Source organism: Miscanthus floridulus, chromosome 3 (assembly GCF_019320115.1).
Source record: "Miscanthus floridulus cultivar M001 chromosome 3, ASM1932011v1, whole genome shotgun sequence".
NCBI lineage: Eukaryota > Viridiplantae > Streptophyta > Magnoliopsida > Poales > Poaceae > Miscanthus > Miscanthus floridulus.
This window is the reverse complement of record NC_089582.1, coordinates 140,606,053-140,624,385: the sequence shown is the minus strand read 5'-3', so window position 1 is coordinate 140,624,385 and position 18,333 is coordinate 140,606,053. Positions and strand designations below refer to the sequence as shown.

At 44.9% G+C, this 18,333-nt stretch overlaps 2 protein-coding genes and 1 pseudogene across 3 annotated transcripts; 1 reads left to right on the top strand and 2 right to left on the bottom strand.

Moving 5' to 3' along the window:
* Positions 1–4,338: 4,338 nt before the first annotated feature.
* On the top strand, positions 4,339–12,666 carry LOC136542626 (ATP-dependent RNA helicase DEAH11, chloroplastic-like). 2 transcript variants are annotated; one of them, XM_066535140.1, is made up of 3 exons: positions 4,339–5,353; positions 7,166–10,292; positions 11,374–12,666. In XM_066535140.1, the coding sequence occupies exons 1-3, from the start codon at positions 4,445–4,447 to the stop codon at positions 12,579–12,581; spliced, it is 5,244 nt and encodes a 1,747-aa protein (XP_066391237.1). In that variant the 5' UTR covers positions 4,339–4,444; the 3' UTR covers positions 12,582–12,666. The 2 variants fall into 2 exon arrangements, with proteins under 2 accessions (XP_066391237.1, XP_066391239.1); XM_066535142.1 differs by lacking the exon at positions 4,339–5,353 and adding an exon at positions 5,691–5,828.
* Positions 12,667–13,746: 1,080 nt separating this feature from the next.
* On the bottom strand, positions 13,747–15,653 carry LOC136544563 (GEM-like protein 1). The gene is made up of 5 exons (XM_066536682.1): positions 15,648–15,653; positions 15,278–15,428; positions 15,049–15,150; positions 14,559–14,833; positions 13,747–14,130 (listed from the first exon to the last, which is right to left on the bottom strand). Exons 1-5 carry the CDS (start codon positions 15,651–15,653, stop codon positions 13,948–13,950), a joined length of 717 nt encoding a protein of 238 aa, XP_066392779.1. The 3' UTR covers positions 13,747–13,947.
* A 305-nt stretch (positions 15,654–15,958) lies between these two features.
* LOC136544561 (nicotianamine synthase 9-like) lies at positions 15,959–17,012 on the bottom strand (annotated as a pseudogene).
* Between the last annotated feature and the right edge of the window lie 1,321 nt (positions 17,013–18,333).

Below are 18,333 nucleotides of genomic sequence, written 5' to 3'. Positions count from 1 at the left end.
TTACAGAGAATGCTAGAAGCTTATCGCCACTTGATCCATCCTGCTTTGATTTTATGGCTAATGTTCGCATTAATATCTCTGTCTCTCTGTACCATTGATCCCAGATATCGAAAGGTATCCTTCTTAGGCACTACTTGACCTTTCAAACTCACATCTCTCTCTCCCTGTGCAGCTCCGTCAAAGTCGCATCTCATGTATTCGGTTTTAGTTCTGCTCAATCTAATACCTTTAGACTCAAGGGTCTATCGCCATAACTTTAGTTTTCTATTTACTCCCGCCTGGCTTTCGTCCACTAACACTACATCGTCAGCGAACAACATACACCAAGGGATATTCCCTTGTATGTTTCTGGTAACCTCATCCATTACCAAGGCAGAGAGATACGGGCTTAAGGTTGACCCTTGATGAAGTCCAATTTTAATCGGGAAGTAATCTATGTTACCATCGTTTGTTCGAACACTAGTCACAACATTGTTGTACATGTCCTTTATGAGGGTCACGTACTTTGATGGGACTTTATGTTTATCCAAAGACCACCGTATACCATTTCTTGGTATCTTGTCATAAGCCTTCTCCAAGTCAATGAAAACCAAGTGGAGGTCCTTCTGCTCTTTAAACCGCTCCATAACCTGTCTTATTAAGAAGATTGCTTCTGTGGTTGACCTTCTGGGCATGAAATCAAATTGGTTTGTTGATATCTATGTCGTTCCTAGCAGGCGCTGCTCGATGACTCTCCCATAACTTCATAGTGTGGCTCATCAACTTAATTCCCTGATAATTAGTACAACTTTGGATATCTTCCTTGTTCTTATAGATTGGTACCAATATACTTCTTCTCCACTCCTCATGCCTCTTGTTCGATCGAAAGATATTGTTGAACATCTTAGTTAGCCGTACTATAGCTATATCCCTGAGACATCTCCACACCTTGATTATGATACCATCAGGGCCCATCGTTTTGCCCTCTTTCATCCTTTTCAAGGCTTCTCTTACCTTCGATTCTTGAATCCTTCGCACAAAGCGACTGTTAGTGTCATCAAACGAGTCGTCTAGCTGAACGATAGTGTTCTCGTTCTCACCATTGAACAATTTATCAAAATACTCTTGCCATCTATGTCTGATCTCATCCTTCTTCACCAAGAGTTGCTCCCTCTCATCCTTTATGTACTTGACTTGGTTGAAGTCCCTTATCTTCCTATTGCGAGCCCTAGCCATCCTATAAATGTCCTTCTCTTCTTTCTCCGTACTCAAACGTCGGTAAAGGTCCTCATAGGCCCACCTCTTTACCTTACTCACCGCTCGTTTTGCAGTCTTCTTTGCCACCTTATACTTCTCTATGTTGTTTGCACACTTGTCATGATACAAGCGCTTATAGCACTCCTTTTCCTTAATAGCCTTTTGCACATCTTCATTTCACCATCAAGTGTCTTTCGAGTCGCATCCGCTCCCTTTGGTCACTCAAGCACCTCTGAAGCAACCTTCCAAACGCATGCTACCATCTTTTTCCACATGTTGTTTGCATCGCCTTCATCATTCCAAGGACCTTCTTTCAATGACCTTTTCCTTAAAAACCTTTGATGCCTCCCCTTCTAATTTTCGCCACTTTGTTCTAGCAACCTTAGCTTGTTTGTTCCCACGAGCTTGCACCAGAAAACGGAAGTCAGCCACCACCAGCAGGCATAGTATATCTAAGCACATAATAAAAGCTATATATCTAAAAAAGTCAAAAAAATTTATAATTTGGAATAGATAAAGTATATTTTTTAAGGAATTATTTTAAACATACCTAAAATTTAGAGTTCTTTTGGCACTTCGGCCTTGGATTTTGGTTTCTTGTGGCTCCTGCCGCGAGATCGAGCCAAACAACCATTTAAGAAATAGCTCCTTGTAAGAGTTGGAGCTTCTTCTTTTTTTTTTACTGAGGCAAGGCCATGAAAACATGGCTTCTGCCAGTTTCTCCTTATAAACTTAACACAAAATATTACAAAACTGACGTTGAAGCTGTTTTAGCTAGATGTCTTTCGAAATGGTTTCAGAACCGTAACCTCTTTATGAGAAACCGGAGTCCTGTCAAACTGTCCCAAGCGTCTACAACTTTGATTTTGATACGTGTAGTTAAAACAAGTAACCTAATGTACATTAGTGACCTAACCTTTCAATGAACTTGATTGTATACGATGTAGGATCTAATTTTAGCATTAAAGGCGAAAATACACTATTAACAAAAAATATACTCAGTATAATACATGAATAATAACTAGCAAAGGGTAGAATATGATAATTTTGATTTACAACCTGAATTCACATTTTTAAAGGGAATATAATAAATGTTGTCTTGAAGATCATGATCCTAAACTTAATATCATGGTTACATGACATTAATCAAAATATATGATATTATCTTATCACGACTCCGTGAGATCCTACTACATATCACATACTACATATCACAGATTGATTCACAATCCTTCCTACTAGTACTAGATAGTACTCCTTTCATCTAAAAAAATAATTTTAGGTTTGAGTCTAATCAAACTTTCGTACTTAAGTTTGATAAATAAGTATTTATCGAAATTTTACTATCAAAAAATATTGTAAATTAAATATAATGATATTTAATTGATATAAAAGATATTTGTAGGTGGTTGAAGTTGAAACTATTTGACTTATCAGGAAAATAGAATTATGTTGTTTTTTTTTGGAAAGGAGCTATGCAAGGCAAAAATTATGCCCCTCTATTTTTTAGGCCAGGTCGATTTTGCTTGCGCGCTCCTTCCTCGGCGTCTTCTCCCTCTCCAGCGCCCCTCACCCCCACGACCGCCCACTGCCTCGCCGCCGCACACTAGGGTTTCACTCGGGCGAAACCCTAGCGCGCCCACGGCGACCGCTTTCTTCCCGTCCCCTCCTTCCGTGGCGAGCTCCGGCCATGGAGCTCCCCCGCCTTACCTTGTTCCGGCCACCTCCACCACCGCTACGATCCCTAAACCGCCCTGCCACTGTCCCCATAGACTGGCCAGACTTCCTCCCTCAAATCCCTTCTCTTCTTAGCTCGTCGGAGTTGGGGAAGAAGGGGGTGGGACGAGCACAAAACCATTGGGTGTGGACACGTGTGGTGGGAAGAAGAACAGTGCGTTGGTGGGACCCACCACATGCGTTGGGCGCTGGAGCTGTGTGAGAGCAAGTATAATAACAAGCTGTAAGCTAGCTAAATGCTAAGGTAGAGGAGAGAGGAGAGTGGAGAAGAGAGAGAAGAGAAGCAGGCTGTACGCTTACAGCCGGTTTAGACACCAGAACAAAGAAACTTTATGAGAGAGATAAGTGAGTCATATATTAATAATAAAAAACTAACTACTATATGAGTGGGCTAAGATAAGGCTGTAAAGAGCCTTAGAGCCGGTAATATTCAGCCTGTTCACTTGCTCGTGTACGATCGTTTATTATAAGCTGAAACAATATTTTTCTCTCATATTAAACCAGCCAGCAGTTAATAATCCACGATCATTTACGACAAAACGAACCAGCTGATTATTAGCCTTGCCCTGACGGAAAAAAGGCTGGCCTATATTAAGTCATTACCATTTTATTTATAAAAAACTAGAGCCAGGCACGGTGGTCTTTTTTTTATAAGGACACCGTGGTCTTTTAAAACAGCAAATGATCAGGGCATATATACAATAAAAAAATAACACGAATCAAAACGTGCATGATGCCTCTGCCCTGTTTGTTTGGCTCATAATGTACGACGGAAAGTATTGTTGGCTGATTTATTGTGAGAGAAAAATACTATTTGTTGGCTTAAAAAAATATAGCTTATAAGCCAAAGGAGGAATTCCTTGTGTGCTATTAAAAAAGATCGTAATGCCCTGTGTCTCTGAAAAAGTTCAGCGGTCTTCAGCGTCACTGCTCTAACTTTTTTGTGCCCTCCATGCCACTGCCGTCAGTTTAGGCTCTAACGCCATCAAACTGCAGGTGTGAAAAGTCGAAAATACCCTTATATCTAAATATATCATTATTTTTTTTTGAGTATCTCAATGATTTCAAATGAAAAAACTCAAAACTAGAAAATTATAGATCTCGTCGAGATCTATAATTTTTATATAAAAATTATCTTTATTTAATTTCACAAAAAAATATGATGGAGGAATACTAGAAGAATCTAGATGATTCAAAAAAATACTGTATAAATTTATGAAAGAAAAATACGGTTCTAAATAAAAAAATAAATGAAAAGCCAGATTTAAGGTCCCTTAACGCTGATGCCCCCATCACCTAGGCCCCGCGTTAAGATCGGGACTCTTGTCGTCTTTCACCTTTTCCTCTTCCCCTCGTGGCCTCGTCTGTTCCCGGCGGCCGTTCCGCTTTCCCCTCTCCAAAACCTCTCCCAAAGGCCCAAACCCTTGGAAACTGCGCCGCCGGCGCCGCCCTCGCAACCACCGCCGCAGCAATGCGCCGATCTCAGGACCGCGGACCCTTCCGCCCGCCGGATCGGATCCCACGGCCTCCCCACCACCATCGCGACCACCACTACCAAAACGAACACCGGTACCAGCCTCACTCACACCCCCACCGCGACCGACACTACAGCACCGAACACCGGTATCAGCCCCGCGCCCAGCACCAGCGCGACTGCCGCGTGCAGCCGTCCCCTCCCCCCTCGCAGTTCGAGGTATTCCTCGTCCGCCCGGGCCCCGATCTGTCCGCCCCGACTGCCATTGAGGTTGAGGCCCTCGTCGCGGACCTCAAGTCGCCGGTTCCGGCCAGCATCTCCGTCCACTCCTCCGGCCGCCATGCCGCGCGCCTCGTCTTCACCTCCATCTCGGACGCCGCGGCCGCCGCGCGCGAGCTGTGGGCGCTCCGCCTCGAGGGGCTCCACCTCCTCACCCTGGACCTACCGCACCCGGCCCTCGCCGCCCACGCCTCGCCGCAGTTCGCCTCGCTCTTCGCGGACCACGCCACCCGCCTCCTAGACTCCGACCTCGTGGCCCTCTCGGCCGCCCGCTCCGCCGAGCTCGCGGCGTCCATACGGGATGTAAAGCAACGTCTGGGCTCGCGTAACAGCTTCCGCGACTTCCATCAGCTGGACCTCGAGAAGAAGACACTGGAGTCTGAGAAGGAGTTGATCGATGCCAAAATTGCCGAGTACAAGGAGGCGATGTGGTCGATACAGCGCGCAATGTCGCGCGGATCGGGGGACAAGGAGGAGGGTGTCGACTTGTTTGGGGCTGTGGAAGGTGCAGATGTGGACTTTGTGAGGGTGCATATGATGCTGCTGCGTGAGTGCCGGAGGCTTAAGGAGGGCCTGCCGATCTATGCATACCGCAGGAGGATTCTTAATTATATTTTCGCTAACCAGGTAACGATGGGTCATTGGAATTTGCTATGTGATTTTAACTTCAAGGGAATTGCAATGCCATGTGAATTATTTGATGTTTTGTGCTCGGTATGCTTAGAACTGTAGAGAATTCTTGTGTCTAGATTTTGGTAGCGAGTGCCTTCTTAGACTGTAGTAAGAGAGAATTCTTTTAATTAATGCATTATAAATTATACTCCTCCCTTTTGTCATAGGGAATTATACTCCTCCCTTTTGTCACAGAAAAAATCATTTCTGTTATAGGCCACTGGTTTAAGTTTTTGTTTCCTAAAAAACTCAGACATCCTGATTTTGTTCGTAAGAGTTTGTGGCAGCCTTCGAACCCGGACTGGTGACGGGGGTTCCATCAAACCCCGGATTTCAGCTGTTTGACCACAGTATAACTCAGGAGAAGTTGGCCATTTTGCTCCTCTCCATGCCACTTCTGTTGGGTGCTAGAATGCTGTGAAGTGGTGAGGTAAAAGATGATTTTGCCCCTTTAGATAGAATGAAGCAAGGCTTTGCTATTTCTTTGTGTAAATGCAACAACATGACATAATGCCTCTATGACATAGTGCAATTGCAGCATAGTTAAACACCAGCACAGCTTGCATGGCCATGCGTGATCCGGCTGGCATATTATCTCTAATCACAACAGTTTTGCCAAACATTACAAGAAAAATCTACATTGGCTTATGATTTTTTTTGCAAGAGTTGACGTATGATTTTGTTTTGCCCAACTATGAAACAGGTGCAAAAAACGATGTTGTTTTATTCATTCAAGTAAAAATCATGTCAATAATTGATAACATTTTCTGTTTCTTCATAATTCATATCCTCTCTGCATATGCAGATAGGCCCTCCCCTCTCTGTCTCTCCATTCCTTTCTCCTTTCTCCTTTTTCCTTTTGCAAATACAACAACACTTATAACCTTCCACATGGCTAGATGAGACTTGATAGTTGGATGCTTCGTTCTGTATGGGTCATAATGTCTGCTCACTAGCACAAGTTCCTTACTGTACTAACCTCTTCGTAAATACTCCAGTGAAAGCCTTTGTCGTATGGTCGCGATTGTTGCACTGTTTCCAAATCTCCCAAGCGACCAAAATAATTAACGAGCTGAGCCCTTGCTTTCCTTCTCAATCTGTTTAATCACCCAAGACCACCAACTGGAGAAGCTTGCTGTCTCTGCTGAGGTGCTATAAAGGTAAACCACATGAGAGGCCAGAGCTTTCAGGGAAAAAATCAGATGAAAGGAAGAAACTGGCACGAATGCAGAATGATTTATGCCTGTATGGTACATAATAACATATATAAGTGTAATGGTACAAAAGGGAAATAGCCAAGTTACTCGTAATACTTCCTAGTGGGTACAATTGTCTTTTCCCTCGCCATTCCACAGCAGTATAACTCCCAACTAACAGAAGTGGCATGAAATGGTTCAAAATTTTGAACAAATGGCACATTTCTTTGGATTGCACATAGGGAAGAGTGTAATTTCTAGTGGCATTGAAGGAATTCGACCTTTGGGTTGTCCAACATCCTAAATAAACTGAAATTGAGCCCTCTGTTTTTGATTCTCATGTGTATTGGCATAACATTCTTGCTTTTCCATAATTATGAGAAGAATGTTTTTTTTGACGGGGCATCAAACTTTTGATTCTGTGGCCTGTTCAATGTTCATCTGTTAGCAATTTACTTTATCTACAATCAGCTGTTATTTACTTTCATTTATTTCTAAAAGTTTGGACAGCATAGTTTGTCGTTCAGAAAAAAATTCTTGCTCTAAACTTAATGATCTCCATTTTCCTTAGGTCATGGTCTTAATAGGAGAAACAGGTTCTGGGAAGAGCACACAACTGGTTCAGTTTCTTGCTGACTCAGGTCTTTCTGGTGGTGGTTCCATCATCTGTACTCAACCTCGAAAGCTTGCTGCTATATCTTTAGCACATAGAGTCGATGAAGAAAGTAAGGGTTGTTATGGGGACAGTTCTGTGCTGTCATATTCAACCTTACTAAATTATCAAGGTTTTGGCACTAAGATTATATTCACCACGGACAGTTGTCTTCTGCATTACTGCACGAGTGATATGAGTCTGGATGGCATTTCATATATTATTATAGATGAAGCTCATGAAAGGAGCTTGAATACTGATCTTCTGTTAGCTATGATCAAGAAGAAGCTGCTTGATAGGCTGGATTTGCGGCTCATTATAATGTCTGCCACTGCTGATGCTGACAGACTTGCTGAATATTTTTATGGCTGTCCAACATTTCATGTTAAAGGGCGAACTTTTCCTGTTGAAATTAAATATGTCCCTGATATATCAGCAGAGGCTTCATTGAATAGTGTACCAAGTATTTCTTCTGTTGCTTCTGCTACTGCTTCCTATGTTACTGATGTTGTACAAATGGTAAACATAATCCACAAGAATGAAGAAGAGGGTGCTATACTCGCTTTTTTGACATCTCAACTGGAAGTAGAATGGGCCTGTGAAACATTCAGTGATCCAAATGCTGTGGTACTTCCGATGCATGGAAAGCTTTCTTCTGTAGAACAGAATCTTGTCTTCAAAAGCTACCCTGGAAAGAGAAAGATTATCTTCTGCACGAATATAGCTGAAACATCATTGACGATAAGAGAAGTGAAGTATGTTGTTGATTGTGGCTTGGCCAAAGAATACAGATTTGTTCCCAGTAGTGGTCTCAATGTACTCAAAGTAAATTGGATTTCCCAAAGCTCTGCTAATCAACGTGCTGGCCGTGCTGGCCGAACCGGAGCAGGGAAGTGTTACAGGCTCTACCCTGAATCTGACTTCGGTATGATGGAAGCGCATCAAGAACCTGAAATTCGTAAAGTTCATCTCGGCACCGCTGTTCTGAGAATACTTGCTTTGGCCGTTACAGATGTAAAATATTTTGAGTTTATTGATGCCCCAGATCCTGAGGCTATCAATATGGCTGTGCATAATCTTGAACAACTTGGTGCTATAGAATATAAATGCAGTGGATTTGAGCTAACTGACACTGGACGTGATCTGGTCAAATTGGGCATTGAGCCAAGGCTTGGGAAAATCATGCTTGATTGCTTCAGCTATGGTTTGATGAAAGAAGGTTTAGTCCTAGCCTCTGTTATGGCAAATGCTAGTAGCATATTTTGTAGAGTGGGTACTAATGAGGAGAAATATAAAGCTGACCGTCTGAAAGTCCCTTTCTGTCACCCTGATGGAGACCTTTTCACTTCACTTGCTGTTTATAAGAAGTGGGAGGCTGGGCATGATAACAAAAATATGTGGTGCTGGCAGAATAGTATCAATGCCAAGACCCTGAGGAGGTGCCAGGAAACTATATCTGAACTTGAAAAATGTCTAAAGCATGAGCTAAACATTATCGTTCCAAGTTACTGGAGTTGGAACCCTGAGAAGCCTACTGTGCATGATACTTCACTAAAGAAGATTATTCTATCATCTCTTAGAGGTAATCTTGCTATGTTTTCTGGACATGAGAAATTTGGGTATCAGGTGATTTCAGCAGATCAGCCTGTGCAACTTCACCCTTCATGCTCATTGTTGACTTATGGCAGCAAGCCTGAATGGGTGGTATTTTCAGAAATCTTGTCAGTCCCGAATCAATATTTGGTATGTGTAACTGCTGTTGATCGTAACGATGTGTTGACAGTTCACCCTTTTATTAAGCCACTGGAGGAGAGTAAATTGCAGAGGAAAGTGATTACTGGGATTGGAAATAAATCGCTGAGAAGATTTTGTGGTAAATGTGGCCAAAATCTGCAGAAAATCATCTCACTTCTGAGAGAAGATTGCAGAGATGACCGCATAATGGTTGATTTAGACTTCAGTAGCAGTGAAGTTTTATTATTTGCTAAAGAACATGACATGGAAACGGTCTTTTGCATGGTTAATGATGCTTTGGAATTTGAAGCTAAAATGCTGAGGGATGAATGTGACGAGAGAAGATCTGGTGGCTGTACTATTGCATTATTTGGCTCTGGTGCTGAAATCAAGCATTTGGAACTTGGGAAGAGACATCTAACTGTGGAGATTCAGCATCAAAATGCTCATGATATAGATGAAAAGGAACTTATTGCTTTGGTATATTCTCGTGTTCCTGGTATAGCAAATTTTCATAAACTCGGGAATTTTCAGACAAATGCAGATGAAACGAAGTGGGGGAGGTTTACATTCCTCAAACCAGATTATGCTGATCATGCCATTTCAAAATTGAATGGGATTGAGTTTCATGGTTCCTCACTAAAGGTGGGTCCTGTAAATGCTTACAACCACTCAGGGCTACCATTTCCTGCAGTAAGAGCTAAAGTTTCTTGGCCACGTAAGCCAAGCAGGGGACTTGCACTTGTAACATGTGCTAGTGGGGAAGCTGAATTTGTTGTAAAGGACTGCTTTGGCCTTGGAGTTGGTGGAAGGTATATCAACTGTGAGGTTAGTAAAAAGTATGCAAACTGTGTCTTTGTCACGGGGGTTCCATTGCATGTAACAGAGCCAGAATTGTATGATGCTTTTCGTAGTACAACCACCAGGAGAATCCTTGACATCCACTTACTTAGAGGACCGCCCCCCACAGCTAGCTCTTCTGATTCTGAATGTGCAGAAGCACTGATGAGAGCAATATCACTATTCATGCCAAATAGGAATTTTCCTGGCCAAAATTTTCGTGTTCACGTGTTCCCTCCAGAAGAGAAAGATTCAATGATGAGAGCTACCATATCCTTTGATGGAAGTTTTCACAGAGAGGCTGCAAGAGCACTGGACCATCTTCAAGGAAGTGTTCTTCCTTGTTGTTTTCCTTGGCAGATAATCCAGTGCCAGCATGTATTTCATAGTACTGTCTCCTGTCCAATGCGCATATACAATGTCATCAGCCAAGAAGTTGGTGTTCTACTTGAGAGCTTCCGTAGCCAAAAAGGTATTGTTGTATTCCTCGCCTGAGAAAATTTGCTTCTATCTTCTTACTGTTCTGTTGTCATGAGTCATGACATTCTGCTCTTCCTGCATTACTGCTTTGTTCTTGTTTGTTATTAAAAAATTGGCTGCCTCTAATGCTTACTGCTGCTCTGTTGGTAGAACCACAATCTGTTATTCCCTCCTATTCTTGTTTGACTGTCATTTTGTTTTTCAGTTTTATATGAGGCAGTCACAAACTGTTTGAGTCATCCTTTATTGCATTTCATTCAATATAAGGCCTTCTCTTTCTCTTCGAAAATCCTTTCTCCCTACCATTTCTCTCTAGGAAGCTACTTATGGTCGTTGTCTGTTTAGCTTTGTTGCTCTTGTTTTCTGGAAGAATCGGAATCTAGCCTATTTGAAGGCCCAAGAGATGATCAGGTATTCAGGTTGTATCCAGTTATATTGTTCCCCATGCCTTCACTTGCTTCAGGAAGAAACCTATTGTAAATTCTAGGTTTGAGTGTAAGTAGAACTTGCAGAGCATGGGCAATTAGATAGCGATCTCCGTTTGAACTATTTTGGTTTGAAAAGGGTAAAATTATGGCGTCGTTTGCTTCTAAGGCTCAATTGAAAAGTAATAAACTTTGAAGTGAAGTGAGCTGTATGAAAACAAATCATAAAAGATCAACCACAACCGCCTTAGGTGTCAAGAATGTGTTGCATTAGTGAATAGGTATATTCCAATGCTCCCTTGTAGTTAAATCCTATAAGCATAATTCTGTGCACCACCATATTATTTCTTCGTTTTAGGCTGCAAACAAATTGATCTTTAGTGAATTTAAAGTCTTAGTTACATCGGGCTGCCTATAACAGCACTAGTCCTAGCCATGGTGTTTTTCCCTGGCTGGTGTTTTTTTTAAGTGGCCAGCCTTCTATGTTGTTGATGCAGTGTGGGGTGTGTGAGTCATGTTGCGCGTGAGTGTGAACCATCATGGGTCTTTCTTTTGTGCCCCCTTTTTTTCTCTTATAATGAAATGGTACGCAGCCTCCTACGTATTCCAGAAACAAAGTCTTAATCACATTGCTATTCCTACATGCAGGTGTGTCATACAATTTGGAGAAGAACGAGAATGGTAATTTCCGTGTTAAGCTTACTGCAAATGCCACGAAAACAATAGCAGATTTGAGAAGGCCTCTTGAGCTTTTGATGAAAGGAAAAATTATAAACCATCCTGATCTGATGTTAAGCACAGTTCAACTGCTATGGTCCCGTGATGGTATGGAACATTTGAAATCAGTTGAACAGGAGACCGGGACTTACATTCTGTACGACAGGCAAAGTCTGAATATTAAGGTCTTTGGCAGCAGTGATAAGGTGGCTGCAGCGGAGGAAAAATTGGTTCGTGCACTTGTACAGCTCCATGAGAAGAAGCCTCTTGAAGTTTGTCTTCGTGGCCGGAACCTCCCACCAAACTTGATGAAGGAAGTGATTAAAAAGTTTGGAGCTGATTTAGAAGGACTGAAGAACGAGGTTCCTGCAGTAGATCTTCAGTTAAATACACGAAGGCAGGCACTTTACGTTCGAGGCAGCAAGGAGGACAAGCAAAGGGTGGAAGAGATGATCTCTGAACTGATAGCCTCTAGTGACCATAATGCTCCACTGCCATCAAAGAATGCCTGTCCTATTTGCCTGTGCGAGCTAGAAGATCCTTTTAAGCTTGAATCCTGTGGTCATATGTTTTGTTTGGCATGCTTGGTGGATCAGTGTGAATCTGCCATAAAATCGCAAGATGGCTTCCCTCTTTGTTGCCTCAAAAATGGGTGCAAGAAGCTCCTCCTCCTAACTGATCTGAGGTCTCTCCTGCCTGACAAGCTGGACGAGCTGTTCAGGGCTTCCTTGAATGCATTTGTTGCATCTAGCGCAGGATTATACCGTTTCTGCCCCACACCTGACTGCACATCCATTTACCAAGTAGCTGCTGCAGGCGCAGAAGACAAACCCTTTGTCTGTGGGGCTTGCTCTGTGGAGACCTGTACCAAGTGCCATGTCGAGTACCATCCTTTTATCTCTTGTGAGGCATACAAAGAGTACAAGGCAGACCCGGATGCGAGGACTCTGCTTGAATGGCGCAAAGGGAAGGAGAATGTAAAGAATTGCCCTTCATGTGGATATACAATTGAGAAAGCTGAAGGTTGCAACCATGTTGAGTGTAGGTGTGGCAGCCACATTTGTTGGAATTGCTTGGAGAACTTCAAGAGCAGTGAGGAGTGTTATGGCCATCTCAGGTCTGTGCACTTATCCTATTAGTGAATTATGTAGATCTGATGTAAATTTGTACAGATGGTAAATAATCACGTGGTCTATAATATGGCAAGCTGTTTTTTCCTTCCAACAGTGATTGTCTGATCCCAACAGGTTCCCATCCCATTCTGTGTTGAGAATATTGTAGGCGCTTTATCATTTTTTACTAGAACACTATCCAGGACACTGTATTGTGCATCAGCGAACCCCTTTTTAACACTACCCTTGCTCTCATCCGTGTGAGTTGTGGCAGCGGATTGTTCTTAGGATGTTAATCTTTCATCTGGACACAGATTCTGATAGCAGAAAATGGTGCGGTAGGCGCAGGCCAGCGATGCCTTTGCTTACACAAGGCTCGCGCGGGCCTTAACCGAAACATAATTTCTCTTTCTGTTCTCGTTTGGTTGCATACTCGTATTTGTTCGTAGCATGAGGACTATCCGTTTACAGTTTCAAAAAAGGACTATCCGTTTAAATATTCTTGTTCATTCACGAGTTTGTTAGGCCTTGTAAAGCTTGCTTTTGTGCCTTTTGCCAAATGTGTATGGCATAAGCTCAAGCTAGATCCGGCTGCAGGGGTTCCTGGGTCCTCTCTGCTGCGGTTTATTAAACTTGGTTCATTGTTTACACACTTCTCCAAAAGTATCACATGACTGTAGGTGTGATCATATGAGTGCACTACTTATGATGTCCATTGGTACCAATTTTTTTTTGAACGCAATGACAGGAGCTCTGCCTTTCAATTAACGAGAAAGAGGGTTTATGTACAAACATTGGTACCAATTTCAACACAACTATACATGTGCCATGCACAAACACATTTACATGGGCATAGCACATCGACATGAGGATAGATACATGGGCAATCTCTAGCCACCATGAACAACAAGAACATACTCCTGAAGATTCTTTGCAGCGCTATCATAGTTCACGAAGGCCAGCCTGAATGTATCTCTGAGCAGGGTTTTGCTGACTCGCTGTGCGAGTAACTGATCAGGCATAGTTGGAACTAGGAATTAGCCACAAGTGTATATATCTTTCAGTCAGTAAAGTTCAGAGAGACTCGAACAAAGCAACATATACATGCTTATAACCTGCTCAAGGTGATGTATGCGATGATATACAATGGAAATGGATGTTTCACTCGTGGAACAAACAATCAAATAGCGTATACCAAACAATACTGGTTTCAATCAACTTCATTCAGTATTTACACATTTTATCCAAAAACATCACATGCTAAGGATCTGAATGCACTACTTAATGATGTGTACCAATTTCAACACAAGATGCACAACTATACAGGTGCCATGCACATATACATTTACACGGACATACTACATCCACATAGAGGATAAATAATGGGCAGCCTCTAGGCCCCGTGAACACCTCGAACAGCCTCCTGAAGATTCTTTACCGCACTATCATAGTTCACGAAACCCATGAACCAGAACTCGTGGTTATCGACTGAAACGACCTGAATGTACCTCTCTGCAGGGTTTTGCTGACATGCTGTGGGAGTAACTGATCTCAGGTGAGGAAGTGGTAAAACCACCTGTTCAAGCGTACATAAGTGATCAGGCGTGATTGTTACTAGGAATTAGCCACAACTGAGTATATCTTTCAATGACCAAAATTCAGACTCAAACAAAGCAGCATGTAGATGTTTATCGACCAAGACTAGCAAACCTACCGTTTCCATTTTGTCAATATACTATACTAAGTAGCAACTTTGTAGCACACATACCAATCTCTATACTACAAATAAAACAGTGGATAACTAATGTGAAATCAAGTCATCAATATTTCGCAACAAATTGGTCGTGTACAATAAAAGTTCACACATACTCTGATGCAAACCAGAGTATCTTACAACAAAGTCATGTAAAATGTCCCTTTTTTAGCATCAAATTCAGAGGACCAAAGAACTCACTCCACTGCATACACAGAAGAAGATGAACAAAAGACGCGGGCACCACGTACCTTATAAAAGGATGACTCAGTTTTGTTGTCCTCAGTCACATATTTCACAGGGCTGTCGCTACCGAATGCAATCTTCACAGTCGAGAGATACAGGATGCCCATGATCGGTCCATGCGACGTTGATAGGTAGCACACGTATGCCTTCTTGAGCTTCTCATCAGGCGAGCACTCAAAAGTCTGCTGAAATATCTTGTCGTAGCCACCCTCAGATATAACCTTTGATATCTGAGCAATCCTCCCCATGGCAGTATCAGTAATGCTGGGTCCAGTTTTCACTGCAGAGATGCACACACAGAGTATTACTATCGCACTAACACTAGAGTATTATTTCAGTAACAATAGTTACTTAGTGCGTTGCTTATCTGAACATAGCATAGTTCACGTGTTACTATTAGTGTGTTTCTGATTGGACGCGACGGATCACCACCATCTACGTGGTAGTAGTAGTACTAAGAATTGGTGTCAGTGTGGGGGAAATCGAAGCACTCACGGTGCTGCCAGACGTCGCCGGCGATGCCCTCGGTCTTGCGCGCGGCCTCGTTGAACTTCTTCCCCACCATGCCGAACATCTCCCTCAGGTTCTCCCTAGCGCCTGCAAGCGACGAACCATCCCCCAAAACCAGAGCGATGAGGCCGCAACAAGCTAGGCAGCGAAGCGATCACCAAGAAGAAGAAGATGAGCGGCGAAGACCGCATCGAGGGGGCGGGCGCTGACTCACCCTTGGCGGGCGGGTTGGACGACGGGGCGGAGAGCACGTAGGGGTTGGCGCCGGCCGGCGGCACGACAGGCGGCGGCGGCGGTTCGATGTCCTCCGGGGACAGCCGCGGATACGCCGCGTGCTCCTCGGCCGCCGTCCAAGGACGACGGGCCTGAGCGCCACACGTGGATCCGAACACGCGTTCGGATCGGAGCCGTCCAAGGCCCCGTTCGGTTTCCTATGAACCGTTCGACCTGGAATTGAGAATTTCTTCAATAATTGGAAAAAGTCCATATTATCTCCTTCAATTTTTGCGAAAATCCGTTTTTCCTCCATGAACTTCGAAACCGGGCAAAGCACTTACCTCAACTTTTAAAACCGTTCATTTTACCTCCATGGCCCTATTATAAGCAATTTTGAATACGGTTTTGTCTTTTTCTTTTTTATTTATTTTGACTGAATCATTGAAAAATCATAATAATTCATAGAAAATCATAAAATGAAAAATCTAATTTTGTTGGACTCCACATGAGTAGATCTACACAGTGAACATATAATACGTCATGTTTTAGTACAAAGTTTTTGTTGTGGTTTTAGATATATGTTTTTCTGTAATTAATTGAAATAATTCATAACTGCAGTTTATATGGTTTAATTGTGATGAAATTTTTATGGTCAGCTAATTATTGTAGAGACAATTCCTTATTTGACACCAGACAAATGACTCATTCCTTCTTTGGCCCTCGAAATTTTTTTCTTCCTTATTTGACACTGACTCCGACTTTCGTTCCCAAATTGACACTCTGTTCGATTTTCCATCCAACCACCGTTAAGTTCCCTGCGAAAAGACGATTTTGCCCATGCTCCACACCCTTCTCCCTCCTCTCCTCTCCTTCTCCCTCTCCCAGCGACGGCGTGCGCGTCGACGGCGGGGACAAGCTTGCGCGCGATGATGACGGAGTTGATCACCTCCCCCTCCGGGTGGTGCACGGCGAGCACGTCGAAGCCACCCCGGCGGATCTCCTTGGGGTCCACGACGGGGTACAGGAACCCGCGCGCGCTGTGCGCGCTCCGCACCACCAACACGGCGCCGGGGGCCATGTGCTTCCCGAGGTGCTCCACCACGCGGGCCTTCTCCTCGGCGGCCATGCCCACAAGCGTCGCCAGGAAGACGACGTCGTATCCGGCCAGGTCCCTGGTGACGTCGGCCACGTCGGAGGTGCGGAACGCCATACGCGCAGCGAGCGCGGAGTCGGCACTCACGAGGCGGCGCGTCCGATCGTTGGCATCCCCGCAGATGTAGTTGTCGAAGGCGGCGACGGGGAGGTGGCACGCCGCGAGCACGAGGGAGCTGAGCGGGAGCGGGCCGGAGCCGACGAAGGCGACGCGGGCTCGGGACATGGTGCGCCAGCAGGCCGTGCTCTAGCTGGCTCAGCAGCAGGTAGTTGCTGAAGTAGGGGAAGAGCGTCAGGTGGTCCAGCGGGTTGTCGAAGGTCGCCAGTGGGTCGGAGTAGTGCGCCTCCAGCAGGGCCTCGGCGTCGGCGCAGAGGCGGATGAGCGACGCGCGCATGCGCTGCAGCTCCGGGGCCAGGTGCTCCACGTCCACCATGCTGCGTGGGATGCAGGCCGTCACGAGGTCAGTGAAGAGCGCGTTCACCTCCAGCGACAGGCTCAGCGACGGCAGCTTCGCGATGGCGGCGGCCAGGCCGGAGATCTTGTGCACCAGCGCCGCCTCGGCCTCCTCCGATGAGTCCATGCCACCGGGCTCGCCTTGTCCTTCCCGGCGAGTCACCTCCATGCGCCAGGCCCATGCGTGTCCAGGCACCAGCGGTGCTCGCCCGAGCGTCATCGACAGGCGCAGACCGCCGAGGAGTCGTAGGGAGGCGCGGCTGCCTAGGAGGGAAGCTCCGGCGTGGCTGCAGGGGGAGGCTCCAGTGTGGAGGAGATGAGGGAGAAGGGGAGGAAAGAAGGGAGAAGGGTGGTGGGACCCACATGGACAACATTGTCTTTTCGCAGGGCATTTGACGGTTCCACGACGGGAATTCCAACGGAATGTCAATTTGGGAACGAAAGTTGAAGTCAGTGTCAAATAAGGAAGAAAAAAAATTCAAGGGCCAAGGAAGGAATAGGTCATTTGTCTGGTGTCAAATAAGGAATTATCTCATTATTGTATGATTGAACTGTAGTAAAAATTTTATACTCATTGGATCATGTATAGCTTAGTTATAGATTTATTTATATTTAACAAGCATAAATCTAAATAAAATATATACTAAGTTATACATGATCCAATGTGTCGGTGTTTCGGACCGGGGGGTCCTCAACCAACCAGTGAATTTGAACTGCGTGCCCCTAATCCCAAATGGTGATGCAAAGAGACACAAAGTTTATACTGGTTCAGGCGATCGATGCCCTACGTCCAGTCTGAGAGATCGATCTTGTATTCCTTGCACCGAAATGCTTGTAGTAGGGGGTTACAAGCTAGGGGAGAGAGGGAGCTAGTCCCAGGTCTCGGCAAGGTGTCGTGTGGGCCACTTGAGACGTTGCTCTCAGGCGGTTGGGATGTGCACGTGTGTGTGTTACAAGGTGTTCTCCTCTTCCCCCCTCTAAGTGGCCCAAGTCCTCTCCTTTTATAGTTGAAGGGAGGACAAGGACAGTACATGTGCTGACTATACGGCGTTGTGCCAACAGGGGCGGTGTGTCTAAGCCCTGTGGCCTGTTCCTATGGTGGCATGGTCATCGGAGTGGTCTGTCCTTGGAGCATTGGGGCGACGTGCTGGTCACGTCCGACCCTGTGCGTCATGGGAGCCCCTGGGCTGCCTCGGAGTGGGTGCGGCGGTGAACGTGCAAGCCGCTGTGGACGTACTGTGCGCGAGGCCGAGGCTTGGTCGGTGCCGAGGCTGCACCGCAGTGGGGGGTCTCAGCGGGCACAAACCCCGAGATAGCCGAGACCTTGGTGCACAGTGCTGAGGCCCCGAGTGGGCGGCTGATCTGGTGCGCCGGCTTGGAGGCGGTGATGACCCGGGCCAAGTTGTTCGTGCGATGTTGTTTTCGAGGCGGGGACCGTGGGACACAGT

Bases quoted from the DNA above. Each gene is read 5' to 3' on its own strand.
- LOC136544563 (XM_066536682.1), bottom strand. The intron at 15,151-15,277 runs GTGAGTCAGCGC...CGTCGCTTGCAG, and splicing joins GTCCAACCCGCCCGCCAAGG to GCGCTAGGGAGAACCTGAGG. The intron at 14,834-15,048 runs GTGAGTGCTTCG...GCATCTCTGCAG, and splicing joins CGGCGACGTCTGGCAGCACC to TGAAAACTGGACCCAGCATT.
- LOC136542626 (XM_066535140.1), top strand. From the start codon at position 4,445: ATGCGCCGATCTCAGGACCGCGGACCCTTCCGCCCGCCGGATCGGATC. The intron at 5,354-7,165 runs GTAACGATGGGT...CATTTTCCTTAG, and splicing joins ATTATATTTTCGCTAACCAG to GTCATGGTCTTAATAGGAGA. The intron at 10,293-11,373 runs GTATTGTTGTAT...TCCTACATGCAG, and splicing joins GAGCTTCCGTAGCCAAAAAG to GTGTGTCATACAATTTGGAG.